This window comes from Tachysurus vachellii, chromosome 11 (assembly GCF_030014155.1).
Source record: "Tachysurus vachellii isolate PV-2020 chromosome 11, HZAU_Pvac_v1, whole genome shotgun sequence".
Classification (NCBI taxonomy): Eukaryota; Metazoa; Chordata; class Actinopteri; order Siluriformes; family Bagridae; genus Tachysurus; species Tachysurus vachellii.
The window spans coordinates 25,940,122-25,955,121 of NC_083470.1; the positions used below are offsets into that span (position 1 = coordinate 25,940,122).

Consider the following 15,000-nt stretch of genomic DNA (forward strand, 5'->3'; position numbering starts at 1 on the left):
TTCTCTCTCTATTTCTATCTCTCTCACACTCTCTCTCTCTCTCTATTTCTCTCTCTCTCTCTATTTCTCTCTCTCTCTCTCTCTCTCTCTCTCTCTCTCTCTCTCTCTCTCTCTCTCTCTCTCTCTCAGACACTCTCTCTCTCTCTCGTTTCTCTCTCTCTTCTCTTTCTCTCTCTTTACTGAACTCTTTACCAAGTCCTCCATAATCACAAAAATGACATTTCCAGATGATATTTACACAAATGTGATATTCCAGGTTGGGATTGTTTGTGTAGTGTAGAAGAAGTGTGTGTGTGTCTGTGTGTGTGTGTGAGTGTGTGTGTGTGTGTGTAGAGGGTGTAGTGTGTGTGAGTGAGTGTGTGTGTGAGTGAGTGTGTGTGTGAGTGTGTGTGTGTGTCTGTGTGTGTGTAGGGGGTGTAGTGTGTGTGTGAGTGAGTATGTGTGTGTGTCTGTGTGTATGAGTGAGTATGTGTGTGTGTGTCTGTGTGTGTGTAGAGGGTGTAGTGTGTGTGTGTGTGAGTGAGTATGTGTGTGAGTGAGTGTGTGTGTGAGTGTGTGTGTGTGTGTGTGTGTCTGTGTGTCTGTGTGTGTGTAGGGGGTGTAGTGTGTGTGTGAGTGAGTATGTGTGTGTGTCTGTGTGTATGAGTGAGTATGTGTGTGTGTGTGTCTGTGTGTGTAGAGGGTGTAGTGTGTGTGTGAGTGAGTGTGTGTGTGAGTGAGTGTGTGTGAGTGTGTGTGTGTGTGTGTGTCTGTGTGTGTGAGTGAGTATGTGTGTGTGTCTGTGTGTATGAGTGAGTATGTGTGTGTGTGTGTCTGTGTGTGTGTAGAGGGTGTAGTGTGTGTGTGTGAGTGAGTGTGTGTGTGAGTGAGTGTGTGTTTGAGTGTGTGTGTGAGTGAGTGTGTGTGTGTGTCTGTGTGTGTCTCTGTGTGTAGGGGGTGTAGTGTGTGTGTGAGTGAGTATGTGTGTGTGTCTGTGTGTATGAGTGAGTATGTGTGTGTGTGTCTGTGTGTGTGTAGAGGGTGTAGTGTGTGTGTGTGAGTGAGTGTGTGTGTGAGTGAGTGTGTGTGTGTGTCTGTGTGTGTCTGTGTGTGTGTAGGGGGTGTAGTGTGTGTGTGAGTGAGTATGTGTGTGTCTGTGTGTATGAGTGAGTATGTGTGTGTGTGTCTGTGTGTGTGAGTGAGTGTGTGTATGAGTGAGTATGTGTGTGTGTGTCTGTGTGTGTAGGGGGTGTAGTGTGTCGGAACTCATCAGTCTCCTCAGCACCTCGACGTTATCAGCAGGGATGATTTCACACTATAAACATCTCACATCTACAGGCACCTTTCGCTAACATGCTAAAGCTAATTCTTAAGCAATAAAAAAACCAGACAAACGAAGGACTACATTCCACGTGTCTGTATAACAGAGCCGACAGAACGTACGGGGTGATTTATATACGTTACAATAATAATGTCATTAGCAGCCTAACCTCAGTGTGTTAGTGTTTCACCGTTTCCATGGCAATAGTACAGTATCACAGTGTCGTTTACGGAAAGCTCGACAAGCCAAACGCTAAGATTCCTGCTGTCGGACTCGGCTGTAAGAGTTAACGCTGTTTTAATCACAATTATGGCTGGAAATTAGATGTTTAAAAGACACGTGTTACAGATCAAGTCCTCAAGATTAAATAGAGCAAAGTGTCCAAACATGAGCGGCGGTAATGTGCTAATCGCTCGATTTCTCCTGAACACCCAGAGCATGTTTCACAGTTAAGGTAAAATAATCAGATTTTCACCGATGAAATGAAATAAAGGTCTTTTTTTAGACCGAATTGTTCACTAAATAGTGTCTGATATTCTGACAAAAACTTTATCTTTGAAGGCTTTCAGTCAGGCTGAATCTCAGATACGATAATCCCAGAACTAGCTAAGATCAGGTTTAAAGGTCAAGTCAAAGGTCAAGGCTTTGATCTTCAATGGTTCGGCTTCCACTGTGCACCTTTGATTTTAAAGAAAAAAGTACTTCCTGTCAACTTTTTTTTTTTTTACCAATCTCTCAGTGGAGACTAAGACCAGGTTTAGTGAGACCTATAAGTCCAAGTCACTACAGAGAACATCTTAAGACCTGCCTTGAGTCCTACAGTCCTACATGTCTGAAGTGAATGTCAGAGACAACTGAAGACAGAGAAACATCTTCAGAATGATGTGAGAACGTGAGTGAAAGAGTCAAAACCTGACCAAGATGAGAACAGAGACCTAGAGACTAGAAAAAGGAATATTAGGACTTAAACAGAGACAAAGATCAAGCAGGAAACCCAGTCCAGGTGAACGTGATCTACAGGGAACCGACATGGTCATGTGTTGAGGTTGTAGTCCTGATGTGGAACTGATGGTCCAAGATGGCCATGTTGTGACCAAACTGACCCTAACGTGATTTAGCAATCAAATGTTTGCTTTGAAAATTCCATGGTAACCTGTGTCCATCCTTCTCTTCTCTTCTCTTCTCTTCTCTTCTCTTCTCTTCTCTTCTCTTCTCTTCTCAGTTACAGAGAGCCGAATCCCAGAGACGCTTCCACGTTACACCACCTTACCCACCTACCTGCCTGTCAGTTACCAGCTCCTCAATTCTGAGTCATCCTTTTTGCTGAAGGAGGCCACGCAGGACTTCATGCGCAACTCAAGCTTCCTCTCGAGGACCGAACCCTTCTTCATCCACGAAGCCAGGAAATCTCCCACCCTCAGAGCCAGCTATGGCTCTCTCTCTGTCGAGCAGCCCGTTCCTCCGGAGCTCCTTCAGCCTCCCGGCTCCTTCATCACCTCCTCCGACCTCTTCACCTTCAACTGGAAGGTACAGACTTTCATCCTAAAAGAGAAGATCCACATGGACAAGCCCAGGATCCAGGTACTGTTCTATATCTCTGGGAGGGACTGGGACGACTACAGTGTGGTGGACAAACTGCCCTGCGTGCGCATGTTTGCATTCCACGAAACGCAGGAAGTACGTGGTAGCTGCCGGCTGCAGGGGGAGCTGGGAATGTGCGTCGCTGAGCTGGAGCCTCCTGCATCGTGGTTCGCTCCACCCACTGTCATACCTGGACGACAAAAAATCTCGGATCTTCCCGAGGGAAACCAAGTGGCTCTGTATTACTCTCTAAGGTCAGCCCAAAACGGCCAGTGCCCCGGAAAAGATCCGGGATTCAGGAATCCTGGGCAGCCGGGAAGCCAGGAAGACTCGTTCGGATCTACCACGTCGACACCAATGAAGAGGATCGGAAACGTCAAGTTGTTCAGGACTCCCGCCGCCCCGGAATTATACGAAGAGAGAGTGGACGGGAATTTTGCGGTGCTCGTTCCATCTTCGCCGGTCCGGCCGCGGGAGAGCGTATCGGCTTACGTCGCTGCTTCTCCGTACTCGCCCGTGGAGATGTTCACTCTCAGGTAAGACTGATGGGAATCTCACAGATAAAAAAAAAACATTAGCAGGATTGAGTAGAACATTTTGTGTGTTTTACGTTTTATGTCTCTTAAGTATTGGCACCCCGGTTCTGACCATGATACTCGACTCAGACTCTAAAGCCGCGTTCACACTGCAAGTCTTAACGCCCAATTCGGATATTTTGCTCAGATCTGATTTATTTTTTGTTTGGCTGTTCACATTACCTTTTAAAATGTGGCCTATATCAGATACCAGTGTGAACTGTTTGCTGTTTCGAACTGACCCGCATGCGCAAACGAACAATAACAATGACGTCACACGCAGCACGCCGTCGCGCTAAATTTGGTGAGGTTATGGAGGAAGTAAGCATTTTCACTTTTCTTTCTAAATGTTTGTGTAATGGCAGCACAGAGACGCAGTGTTTTGAAAATTTTCGGATGTCGAGGGCAACTTTTGATTATTTGATCCATTCTGTAGGCATAGTCACGTTTGTGTGCGAACTCGCCGGCGCATAATTGTGACGAATGTCGATGTAGATCGACGTAAAAGTCACATCAAATCCGCCTCGGTTGTTCACACTGCGGCCACATTGGAAAAAATCAGATTTGGGTCTGATTCAGGACCACATATGGAAGTGGTCTGAATCTGATTTGAAAAAATCAGATCTGGGCTAGATTTGAGTGTTCACACTACTCCTGAAGAAGTCTGACCTGGTCACTTGACCCCAAAAAAATCAGATTTGGTTCCACTTTCTTTCGACTCCTTTCCTTTTCCTGTTCCTGCTCTGCTCTTCATCTCTGGTCACTCTCATTACAGTTCAACCACGTTGTCTTCACCGTACAGTGTATTCTGTCTCGACGTAATCCCAGACCCCTTGCTTCATCTTCATCCTTGAGGGGAACATCCAGCCGCTCCTTAATTAGAGTTTGCAGATGCGTCTAAGTGATTCGGGTAATTAACACACAATGCAAATGAGGATGTCATCAATTAGGACGCGAGTCTATTAGCATAACGGTTCCTCAGATTGCAATCACAGCGGGCGAGAACGTTTATGAACCGTCGGAGACGCGATCGGGAGAAGAGGTCAAGCCAATCTGTCGTCCCTTAGTGAGGAAGAGAGGCTAGTCAAGCACAGGCACAGACAAGCTAATGAGAATGAAAGAAAATTCTAAATTTCAATCCAAATTTGATAAAGACAGCTGACATGTAGGAGGATTAGAGCCTCTGCAGACAGATTATATCATGTTGCTATAAATGGCCTATGAGTGTTAACAGTGTTATGGAGTCGCTAACTACACACAGTGGTGCTATCACAGCTTAAATCCTTTTAATAGCATGTGCTTTTTTCAGTAATGTTGCTTTTCTTGGAACATTTTAGTTTTTTTCCCATCACTGTGACAAAAACGAGGTATTTATCTACAGTAATAGCTTGCAGGAGCTAATCGTATAGCAGGAGCTAATCGTATAGCAGGAGCTAATCGTATAGCAGGAGCTAATCGTATAGCAGGAGCTAATCGTATATCAGGAGCTAATCGTATCGCAGGAACTAATCATATAGCAGGAACTAATCTTATAGCAGGAGCTAATCGTATAGCAGGAGCTAATCGTATGGCAGGAGCTAATCGTATAGCAGGAGCTAATCGTATAGCAGGAGCTAATCTTATAGCAGGAGCTAATCGTATATCAGGAGCTAATCGTATCGCAGGAACTAATCATATAGCAGGAACTAATCTTATAGCAGGAGCTAATCGTATAGCAGGAGCTTATCTTATAGCAGGAGCTAATCGTATGGCAGGAGCTAATCGTATAGCAGGAGCTAATCGTATAGCAGGAGCTAATCATATAGCAGGAGCTTATCTTATAGCAGGAGCTAATCGTATGGCAGGAGCTAATCGTATAGCAGGAGCTAATCATATAGCAGGAACTAATCGTATAGCAGGAGCTAATCGTATAGCAGGAGCTAATCGTATAGCAGGAACTAATCGTAGCCGATCTGTCATTGATGACAGTGTTTCGTTTATTAACCAATGACACGAGAATGACGCACAGCTTCTGACCAATCAGAGGCGAGAATTTAGCCGGGCTGTGATGTAAACATGTTTTAAATCAACACGTCGTTATTCTTTTCCAATTATTTATCCGTTCGCTGTTCTTTCTTTTTTCCTCATTAAACTGTTGATTTCTATTTTAAACAGCGATGTTACAGCAGACACGAATCCTAAATATCATTATATATACGCTAGAATACGCATCATGGAAATGTCCCGGAGTATACAAATGCTATATATAGGCAATTGTTCTCGCTTCTACGGTGATAATCTGTCGCTGATCCTTTTTTAATCAAAAGGTGACGGTTCAGAAAGGCAGAAGTGCCTCAGGGTTCGTCTGTAATTAGATTAATCGGTTCATCTGAAAATGATTTCCTGACCTAAATCAAAGCAATTATTTTAATGACATGAACAATTTTTCACATATCATGATCTGTGTGTTTGTGTGTGTATGTGTGTGTTTATGTGTGTGTGTGTTTACATGTGTATGTGTGTTTGTGTGTTTGTGTGTTTACATGTGTGTGTGTGTGTGTGTTTATATGTGTATGTGTGTGTCTGTGTGTGTGGGTGTTTATGTGTGTGTGTTTATATGTGTATGTGTGTGTGTGTGTGTGTGTGGGTGTTTATATGTGTATGTGTGTGTGTATGTGTGTGTATTTATATGTGTGTGTTTATATGTGTGTGTGTGTGTGTGTGTGTGTTTATGTGTGTGTTTATATGTGTGTGTGTTTATGTGTGTGTTTATATGTGTGTGTGTCTGTTTATATGTGTGTGTGTTTATGTGTGTGTGTTTATGTGTGTGTGTTTATATGTGTGTGTTTATATGTGTGTGTTTATATGTGTGTGTTTATATATGTGTGTGTTTATATATGTGTGTGTTTATATATGTGTGAGAGAGATTTTTTTGACTGCCATCCAGATTCTCCTTATGATTGCCAGCCTCACAGCTGAGAGATGAAGATATTCTTTGGCCTGTGGGTTTGTATAAGAAGCTTTGCCAGGTGTGCCAGTGTGTGTGTGTGTGTGTGTGTGTGAGTGTGTGTGTGTGTGTGTGTGAGTATGATCTGGTCAGCAGTGTAATGATCTTTTCATGTACGACGTAATTATTTCATCACCATCTAAAGCAAACACTCTGAAGATGAGCTTCAGCTGTATATCTTCATAATTCCTGCTGTTTTAAACATTTTTTACACAGCGTTTATAAACATGGCTTTGTGTCACTCTCTGGTTTGATCGGATCACTCAGGGATCAGACGGTCAGCGAGCGGACCAAGATTGCACAATAAAACCATACATGAAGGGAGACGCTGCTGTTTAATGATGAAATACGATCCATTAAACGGCAGGAATCTGAATGGGAGACTCAGTGACAGGACGTATGAATCACGCTGTCACGCTCCGAAGGCAGATCAATCACGCGTTATTACACAGCGGCGAGAACGGGAAGAAGGGATTGGATTATTAGGAGCGTGAAAAGAAAGTTTCCCAGACCTTCCTGCCGAAGCCGTAATAACTTAAACAACTTTATGTTTTATATAAAGTTGTGTTTCATTTCTGAGAAACGTGTCAATAAAAACGAACCTGTTCAGCACATTGTAGATATAAATAATGGGATTTTCTGCATGTGTGAAAGCGATCCAGTCCTGGGACCTTCACGCTCACACATTCACTAGAGATCCAAATAATAAAAAGTCTTTAATCTTTATATAAACTTTATACACAGAAAGAATGAGGAACTTCATTTAAAATATCATTCAGAGGACAGAAGGAGTCCTTTAAGCTCCTGAAAAGAAGTGTCCGGTGTCAGAGACATCACACCTCGTTACTTTTTCTTGTGACGACCGTTACGACATAAATCTGAGCACGTGTCAAAGACTTTACGCAACATAAAACAGATAAAAAATCATTTTATTTCATTTCTTTAATTCAAAAATAAAACTGGAATTGAATAGTCAGAGAATTGTTGTGGTATAAGAGGAATAAATTCGTCCTTGAGTCTTTATTACAAAAGTAATTATAAAAGCCGTGTTCCTTTCCCGTGTTCTTGTCCCTCAAGCCACGTGTGTGGCGTCTGCTCCTAATTCTCACGCTGCTCGCCGTGGAGGAGCGTCTCAGCCCGGCGGTTTGAGTCGTAGAACATCCTGCGGCAAACTTCAAAAACACCAATCACCCGGTGCCTGAAGTAAACACTCCAGCTCCCGTGAGCTTAGCACCAGCCTCCTGAGCTGCTTATCTACACATGCAGACTCTCTCTGACACACACACACACACACACACACACACACACACACACACACACACGGACGTACGAGTGGTGTTTTGCATGGCAGTTTTCTAACATTAGAGGTGTAGAAGTCCTGCATTTTGACAGGGTGTTTTAAACAGCAGATTGTTGGCCCTCTCTCTCTTCACCCACACAGGGTCAGGGCTCAGGCTGCGGCTCCTCGGGGAACTGAGGACCTTTAACAGAAAGTTTACAGACCAGAACGGATCATCAAGTAAACTGAGGAGTTCACACAGTGATATAAGACACAAGACTTTACCACTGATAAACGACAGAAACGACATAACGACAATTACACTAGAAGAAAAGTGGGGTGTGGTTTTGAAAGAGGTGTGATTACTGGATGGGGTGTGGTTTATAAAGAGATGTGGTTACTGAATGGGGTGTGGTGTGGTTACTGGATGGGGTGTGGTATGGTTACTGTGGTGTGGTGTGATTACTGGATGGGGTGTGGTTTATAAAGAGGTGTGGTTACCGGATAGGTTGTGGTTTATAAAGAGGTGTGGTTACTGTATGGGGTGTGGTTACTGTATGGGGTGTGGTTTATAAAGAGGTGTGGTTACCGGATAGGTTGTGGTTTAAAAAGAGGTGTGGTTACTGGATAGGGTGTGGTTTAAAAAGAGGTGTGGTTACTGGATAGGGTGTGGTTCATAAAGAGGTGTGGTTACTGGATAGGGTGTGGTTTATAAAGAGGTGTGGTTACTGGATGGGGTGTGGTTTATAAAGAGGTGTGGTTACTGGATGGGGTGTGGTTTATAAAGAGGTGTGGTTACTGGATAGGGTGTGGTTTATAAAGAGGTGTGGTTACTGGATAGGGTGTGGTTTATAAAGAGGTGTGGTTACTGGATGGGGTGTGGTTTATAAAGAGGTGTGGTTACTGGATAGGGTGTGGTTTATAAAGAGGTGTGGTTACTGGATAGGGTGTGGTTCATAAAGAGGTGTGGTTACTGGATAGGGTGTGGTTCATAAAGAGGTGTGGTTACTGGATGGGGTGTGGTTTATAAAGAGGTCTGGTTACTGGATAGGGTGTGGTTCATAAAGAGGTGTGGTTACTGGATGGGGTGTGGTTTATAAAGAGGTGTGGTTACTGGATAGGGTGTGGTTCATAAAGAGGTGTGGTTACTGGATGGGGTGTGGTTTATAAAGAGGTGTGGTATAAGGGCTTATTGAACAATTTGAAGTAAATGAAAATAAAGCAACTTCAAGCAAAGTATCATCACCACCATCATCATCACCATCAGTGTCATCATCATCATCATCACCATCAGTGTCATCATCATCATCATCATCAGTGTCATCATCATCATCATCACCATCAGTGTCATCATCATCTTAATCTACTTCTTCTTCTTTATCATCATTTCCTTCTTTTTCTTCATCTTGATCATCTTCATCATCCTAATCCTCATCATAGTCATTATCTATGTCATTATCATTATACCTCATCTTCTTTTTCATCATCATCATCATCATCATCATCATCATCATCATCATCATCATCGCCATCATGATCCTCATCATCATCCTCATCCTCATCTTCTTTTTCATCATCATCATCATCATCATCATCATCATCATCATCATCATCGCCATCATCATCCTCATCATCATCATCCTCATCCTCATCTTCTTTTTCTTCTTTTTCATCATCAAACTGCACATGAAGATGAATATTAGGTATTTCTGGCTATAATGTAGCATAGCGAGAACGCTGGGGTTGTTGTCATGGCGACTCCACCCTCCAGTCCTGATTCTAACCTAAAGCTCAGATGTTCCCTGTTCCTCATTTTCACTTTTTCCATCAGCAGATTATTTTGTGCTTTTTTTTTCCCCCAGAAGATTTTCAGCTCGCTGTTTCCTTTATTATAGTCACTAAAGTCAATACACCTGCAGATAAGTTCCTCCCTCTCTCTTTCTCTCTTTCTCTCCCTCTCTGTCTCTTCCTCCATCTCCCTCCTTCCCTCTCCCTCTCTCTCTCTCTCTCTCTCTCTCTCTCTCTCTCTCCTCCCTCTCTCTTTCTCTCCCTCTCTGTCTCTTCCTCCATCTCCCTCTCTCCCCCCCCTCTCTCTCTCTCCCTCCCTCTCTCTTTCTCTCCCCCTCTCTCTGTCTCTTCCTCCATCTCCCTCCTTCCCTCTCCCTCTCTCTCCCCCTCTCTCCCCTCTCTCTCTCTGTCTCTTCCTCCATCTCCCTCCTTCCCTCTCCCTCCCCCCACCCCCCTCTCTCTCTCTCCCTCCTTCCCTCTCTCCCTGCCCCCCCCCCCCCCCCCCCCCCCCCCTCCTTCCCTCTCTCTCTCTTCCATAACAGATATAATAGGTCTACAGTTATAGGGCAAGGCGATCTGGCTGTGCGTGTGTGTAATCTTTTTCTATCGAACAGAGGAGAGCCATTTCACTTTTATGTTTTTATGCTTCACCTTTTCTCCATCTCTAATCTCTCTAATAGCCATTACATTCTCCCAGGGCACGGCGTAACAGCGCTGCACTTTGCAATAAGCATTTGGGTGTAGATCGATAGCTAAAGCTTCATACCTCCTGCTCTGAGTGTGTAATATCCTGCGTGTGTGTGTGTGTGTGTGTGTGTGTGCCGCAGGAGACGGCGAGGAAGTTCCTCAGATCCTTTAATATGTTTGGTGTATCAGCCTTTTCTTTACACTTTCAGCTCTGTGAGCCACAGACTCCTGCTGTGGAAGCTCTCAGCTCTCTCAGCTCTCTTCCTCTGTATGGAGTTTAATCAAAACAAAGCAACTCTGACCTTCAATTAACTACCAGCACGATATCGACTCAGATCACGAGCTTTATTCAGTTCAGAGTCACTCTTTAAACCACAACACACCGAAGTTCATGTTTTAGGACAGAAACACACACAACAAACAGGAACGTAAAATAAAGAGCAGACGACCTGGAACTAAACCAGATATCAGATCTAAACATCAGATAGTTAGGAGACAATAAATCAAACCACCGCAATATCAAGACGCTTTAATGTAAGTGGGGTTTTACACCTGGTCACTTCATGAGTTTTCTGTGATCAGATATCTATCCGATGGTAAAAAGACCAGGTCTAAATGCCCTCTGAAACGTTTTGGAGACGGATATAAATCCGGCAGTACAAACCCCTTCAGGAGGAGGTCTGGGACGCGTTTCAGATGAAACTGGACAGGTGTAAATGAATGTGGTTGTTCAAGCCACATACGTCAGCGCTAAACTCCTCCCAAACGGAAGTACGTCACTCAGGTGATCTTTCACCCAGGTGTCTTGTTGGGTCTTAAAACGCGCTGCTGCTTCCAGCGAAAATGCAGCAAACAGTAAATACTGTTTTTTTGTAGCAACCGCACACACAAGGGCGTGTTCCGTTTCAATTACCCCTTAAATGAGGTCAAATATATTAGCATTTTGGGCGGCAGTAGAAAGATCGGATCGATATCCGATTCGCCGAGACGCATTTATGTGGCCTAATGTAAACGGAAGAGTTTTAACAAATCAGACAGCTATCGGATCAGAGACAACACATGAAGTGACCGGGTGTAAAAAGGCCCTAATAGAACGTGTAATTCTAACGTTCTCTACATGTCACTTTAATCCAACACGATGGTATGATAGAAGATTCTGCTCCAAATGTCGTCCTATCAGCTCTCTGACTGCCGTGTGACCTCCAGGTGAAGCTCACAGCTTACACCATACAGTAGAGCAGAAAAGAACTGTTTTTGTTTTTGGTTCCTATGGATTATTCTTCCTACAGATCAATAATCCATAGGAACCAAAAACAAAAACGTTTCTATATTAATGTGCATTAGATTTCTATCCTGTGTCAGACTCTTGTTATTCAGAGCGATGTACTAAAGTGCTTTGAGGTTTCTGTCAGTGAAAACATCACTACTGGTTCACTGGGTCACAGACAAACTCAGTTGGGAGGAAATGTAGTACAGGGAAACCATTTTTATTTATTTATTTATTTATTTTATTTAGATTCCCGCCTCCACCTTGTGTGTGTGGAGTTTGCATGTTCTCCCCGTGCCTCGGGGGTTTCCTCCGGGTACTCCGGTTTCCTCCCCCGGTCCAAAGACATGCATGGTAGGTTGATTGGCATCTCTGGAAAATTGTCTGTAGTGTGTGATTGTGTGAGTGAATGAGAGTGTGTGTGTGTGTGTGTGTGCCCTGTGATGGGTTGGCACTCCGTCCAGGGTGTATCCTGCCTTGATGCCCGATGACGCCTGAGATAGGCACAGGCTCCCCGTGACCCGAGGTAGTTCAGATAAGCAGTAGAAAATGAGTGAGTGAGAGAGAGTATTTATTTATTTATTTATTTATTTATTTATTTATTTATTTATGTAAACTAACAGGAAAATATAAGTGCTACTTTAAGTGTTTCAGGAAGAAGCAGGTCTTCACCTGTCGTGTTGAGACTCAGTGACTCAGCTGGACCTCTAATCCCCCTTTTCCACCGAGGCAGTTTGAGTGCTGGTTCGGAGCCTAATTTAGAACCAGTTCTTTCTTATTCGACAGCCAAAGCACCAGCTCTGAACCAGGAAAAGTGGTTCTTAAGTAGCACCAAAACGTTGCTGGTCTAGACTTAAGAACCGCTTGTGTCAGGAGCTGTGGGCGGGGCTGTGGGCGGAGCTACTGTTAGCGCATTTGATAATGTAGCTTAAGTATACTAATGTTTAATACACTTTTACTTTACCGCGACATGATACATTATCAGCACACATGATAGTATGTAGCTACATGCTAAGGCTAACTTTTTTCTGTGTTAATGATAAAATAACGTTATGTACTTTCTCGATAACAACCTCCGTTTATACAGATTACATGGAGCTGCACGTACATGTTGGATTCGCTACGTTTGGGTGTTAATGTAGGTTCACAAAGCCATGAGCATTAACAGTAAAGCAACATCCGCCATTGTTGATGTGTTTGTGTTTGCCACTGATGCACTAACGTTGCTGTGTAACGTGACACATATACAGTGACGTCAGACTCGGCTCTGTGATGCTCTCTAACTGATGGAAAGACAAACCGGTTCTTAGAAGGTTCGCCAGTGGAACTAACTTTGAACCATCACCAGCGCTACCTCTGATCCAGCACCCGGTTCTTTTTGGTGGAAAAGGGGCATAAAGGAAGTTCATTAGACCCCTCAGTGCCAGAACACAGGAGAGCCTCTATGTAGATTTATCTCATTTCAGCTCTCTGAGACTCCACAAGAGCTCGTTAATAATCAGTGGAGGGAAAAACACACGGACTGAACATCATCCGTTTGTTAACACTGATTTGAACACTGAAAGCCAGCGGACTGATAAAGAGGGTGAAAGCCTCATGGTCAGGTTACTGTTACGCCGCTACTGTAACTGTTCCTGTAAACCCTGACAGGTCCGAACAGGCGAGTCTGAACACGAGGTACTTTACGTCACATGCTTTATTTTTCACTATTAAGCTATTTTTCGAGACACGTGTAAGTCTTTATCACTTTGAACCGAACTGTTGTGTTTTGATGTTGTTGCTGTTTTACGGAATTGAAACACAACCCCAAAGCCATCATCCTGCCTTCTGCCTCTGACCAGTGAACAAGAGAAGAAATAACATGCACATGGAAACCAAACTAATCTGTTCTGATTAACATAATTTGTTTCCAGCAGTCGCTGTGGCGGTGTAATTAGGAGGGTTACGAGTCATCGGTGATTCAGCACAGCGCCGTATTAGGCTGGTTTGGATGGAAATGAGATCATGGGCCGAAGACTGGCATCGGGGTGGAGAAGGAACTACCACTGTATAAGGATGGAGAGAGAGAGGGAGGGAGAGAGGGGGGGTGAGAGAGAGAGGGAACGACGGCGTGAGAGAGAGAGAGAGAAAAAGAGTGAGAGAGAGAGAGTGAGGGAGAGAGAGAGGGAGTGAGAGAGAGAGAAAGAGAGTGAGAGAAAGAGAGAGAGGGAGGGAGGGAGAGAGAGAGGGAGGGGGGGTGAGAGAGAGAGGGAACGAGGGAGTGAGAGAGAGGGAAGGAGGGAGAGAGGGAGTGAGAGAGAGAGAGTGAGGGAGAGAGAGAGGGAGTGAGAGAGAGAGAAAGAGAGTGAGAGGGAGAAAGAGAGAGAGGGAGGGAGGGAGAGAGAGAGGGAGGGGGGTGAGAGAGAGAGGGAACGAGGGAGTGAGAGAGAAAGAGAGTGAGAGAGAGAGAGTGAGAGAGAGAGAGGGAAGGAGGGAGCGAGGGAGTGAGAGAGAGAGAAAGAGAGAGAGGGAGTGAGAGAGAGAAAGAGAGTGAGAGAGAGAAAGAGAGAGAGGGAGGGAGGGAGAGAGAGGGAGGGGGTGAGAGAGAGAGAGAGAGAGAGAGAGAGAGAGAGAGAGAGAGAGAGAGAGAGAGAGAGAGAGAGAGAGAGAGAGAGAGAGAGAGAGAGAGAGAGAGAGAGAGGGAGCATTAAAGGGAAACATTCTGCTTGTTTACTGGAAACAGGAAGTGCAGGTTGTAATACTGAAGGTAAAAGAGAGCAGATTTGTTTTGTTCCTTCAGATCAATGGTAATGGTCCTGATTTGTCTGACACGGACCCCACAAATAAACCTGCTCCTGTCACATGACTCCCTCAGAGAGTGCGACCCAGAGTTATTTAAAAAAGCGAGTGAGTTGTAATAACAATAAGAGACACGAAGCGGGTCGCGAGAGCTTCTGATAAATAAACCGTCTGCTCCCTCACTCCTGTCCTCCAGCTTCTGTCTGTGTGTGAGGATGGAACTTGGAGCAAAGTTTTAGGTTTTGAAATGGAAATAGGTTTCAGGAACTGTGTGTGTGTGTGTGTGTGTGTGTGTGTGTGTGTGTGTGTGTGTGTGCTTTTTATTGTACATTTTTCTCTTCCACGGAAACTGAAATTAACATTTTACTCCGTCAGCAAGAGTTCGATGTAAACAAGAATTTTTATTTAAAGGCTTCTGAAATGAGAATGTTAAAGGAATGTTAAGGAAAAGCTTCAGATCACGAACAGATGCTTCATGGTGAGATGAAGCAGAGCTTCTCCAGAGCTGATTGTTTTCCTGTGATAGCTCCAAGTGTTTTAATTCTCTTATATCACCGCCGTTTACCCCAAGTGACTGTCTGTGTTCTGTTATACTGTATGCTTTTATCCATTTATGGTTACTGTAATGTCTGCAAAACCGGATCATTCCTGTTCAGCTCGTCATGTTACAGAGATGTTACTGCTCATTAAAATAATAATAATAATAATAATAATAATAATAATAATAATAATAATAATAATAATAATAATAATAATGAG

The 15,000-nt window shown here is 43.9% G+C and overlaps 1 protein-coding gene across 1 annotated transcript in view; it reads left to right on the forward strand.

Moving 5' to 3' along the window:
• si:dkeyp-14d3.1 (transmembrane protein 132C) overlaps positions 1 to 15,000 on the forward strand; it is a 188,959-nt gene that overhangs the window by 57,054 nt on the left and 116,905 nt on the right. The window contains exon 2 of the mRNA XM_060882350.1: positions 2,523 to 3,417. Within this exon, the coding sequence (XP_060738333.1) occupies positions 2,523 to 3,417 (895 nt within the window). The remainder of the gene's footprint in view (positions 1 to 2,522; positions 3,418 to 15,000) is intronic.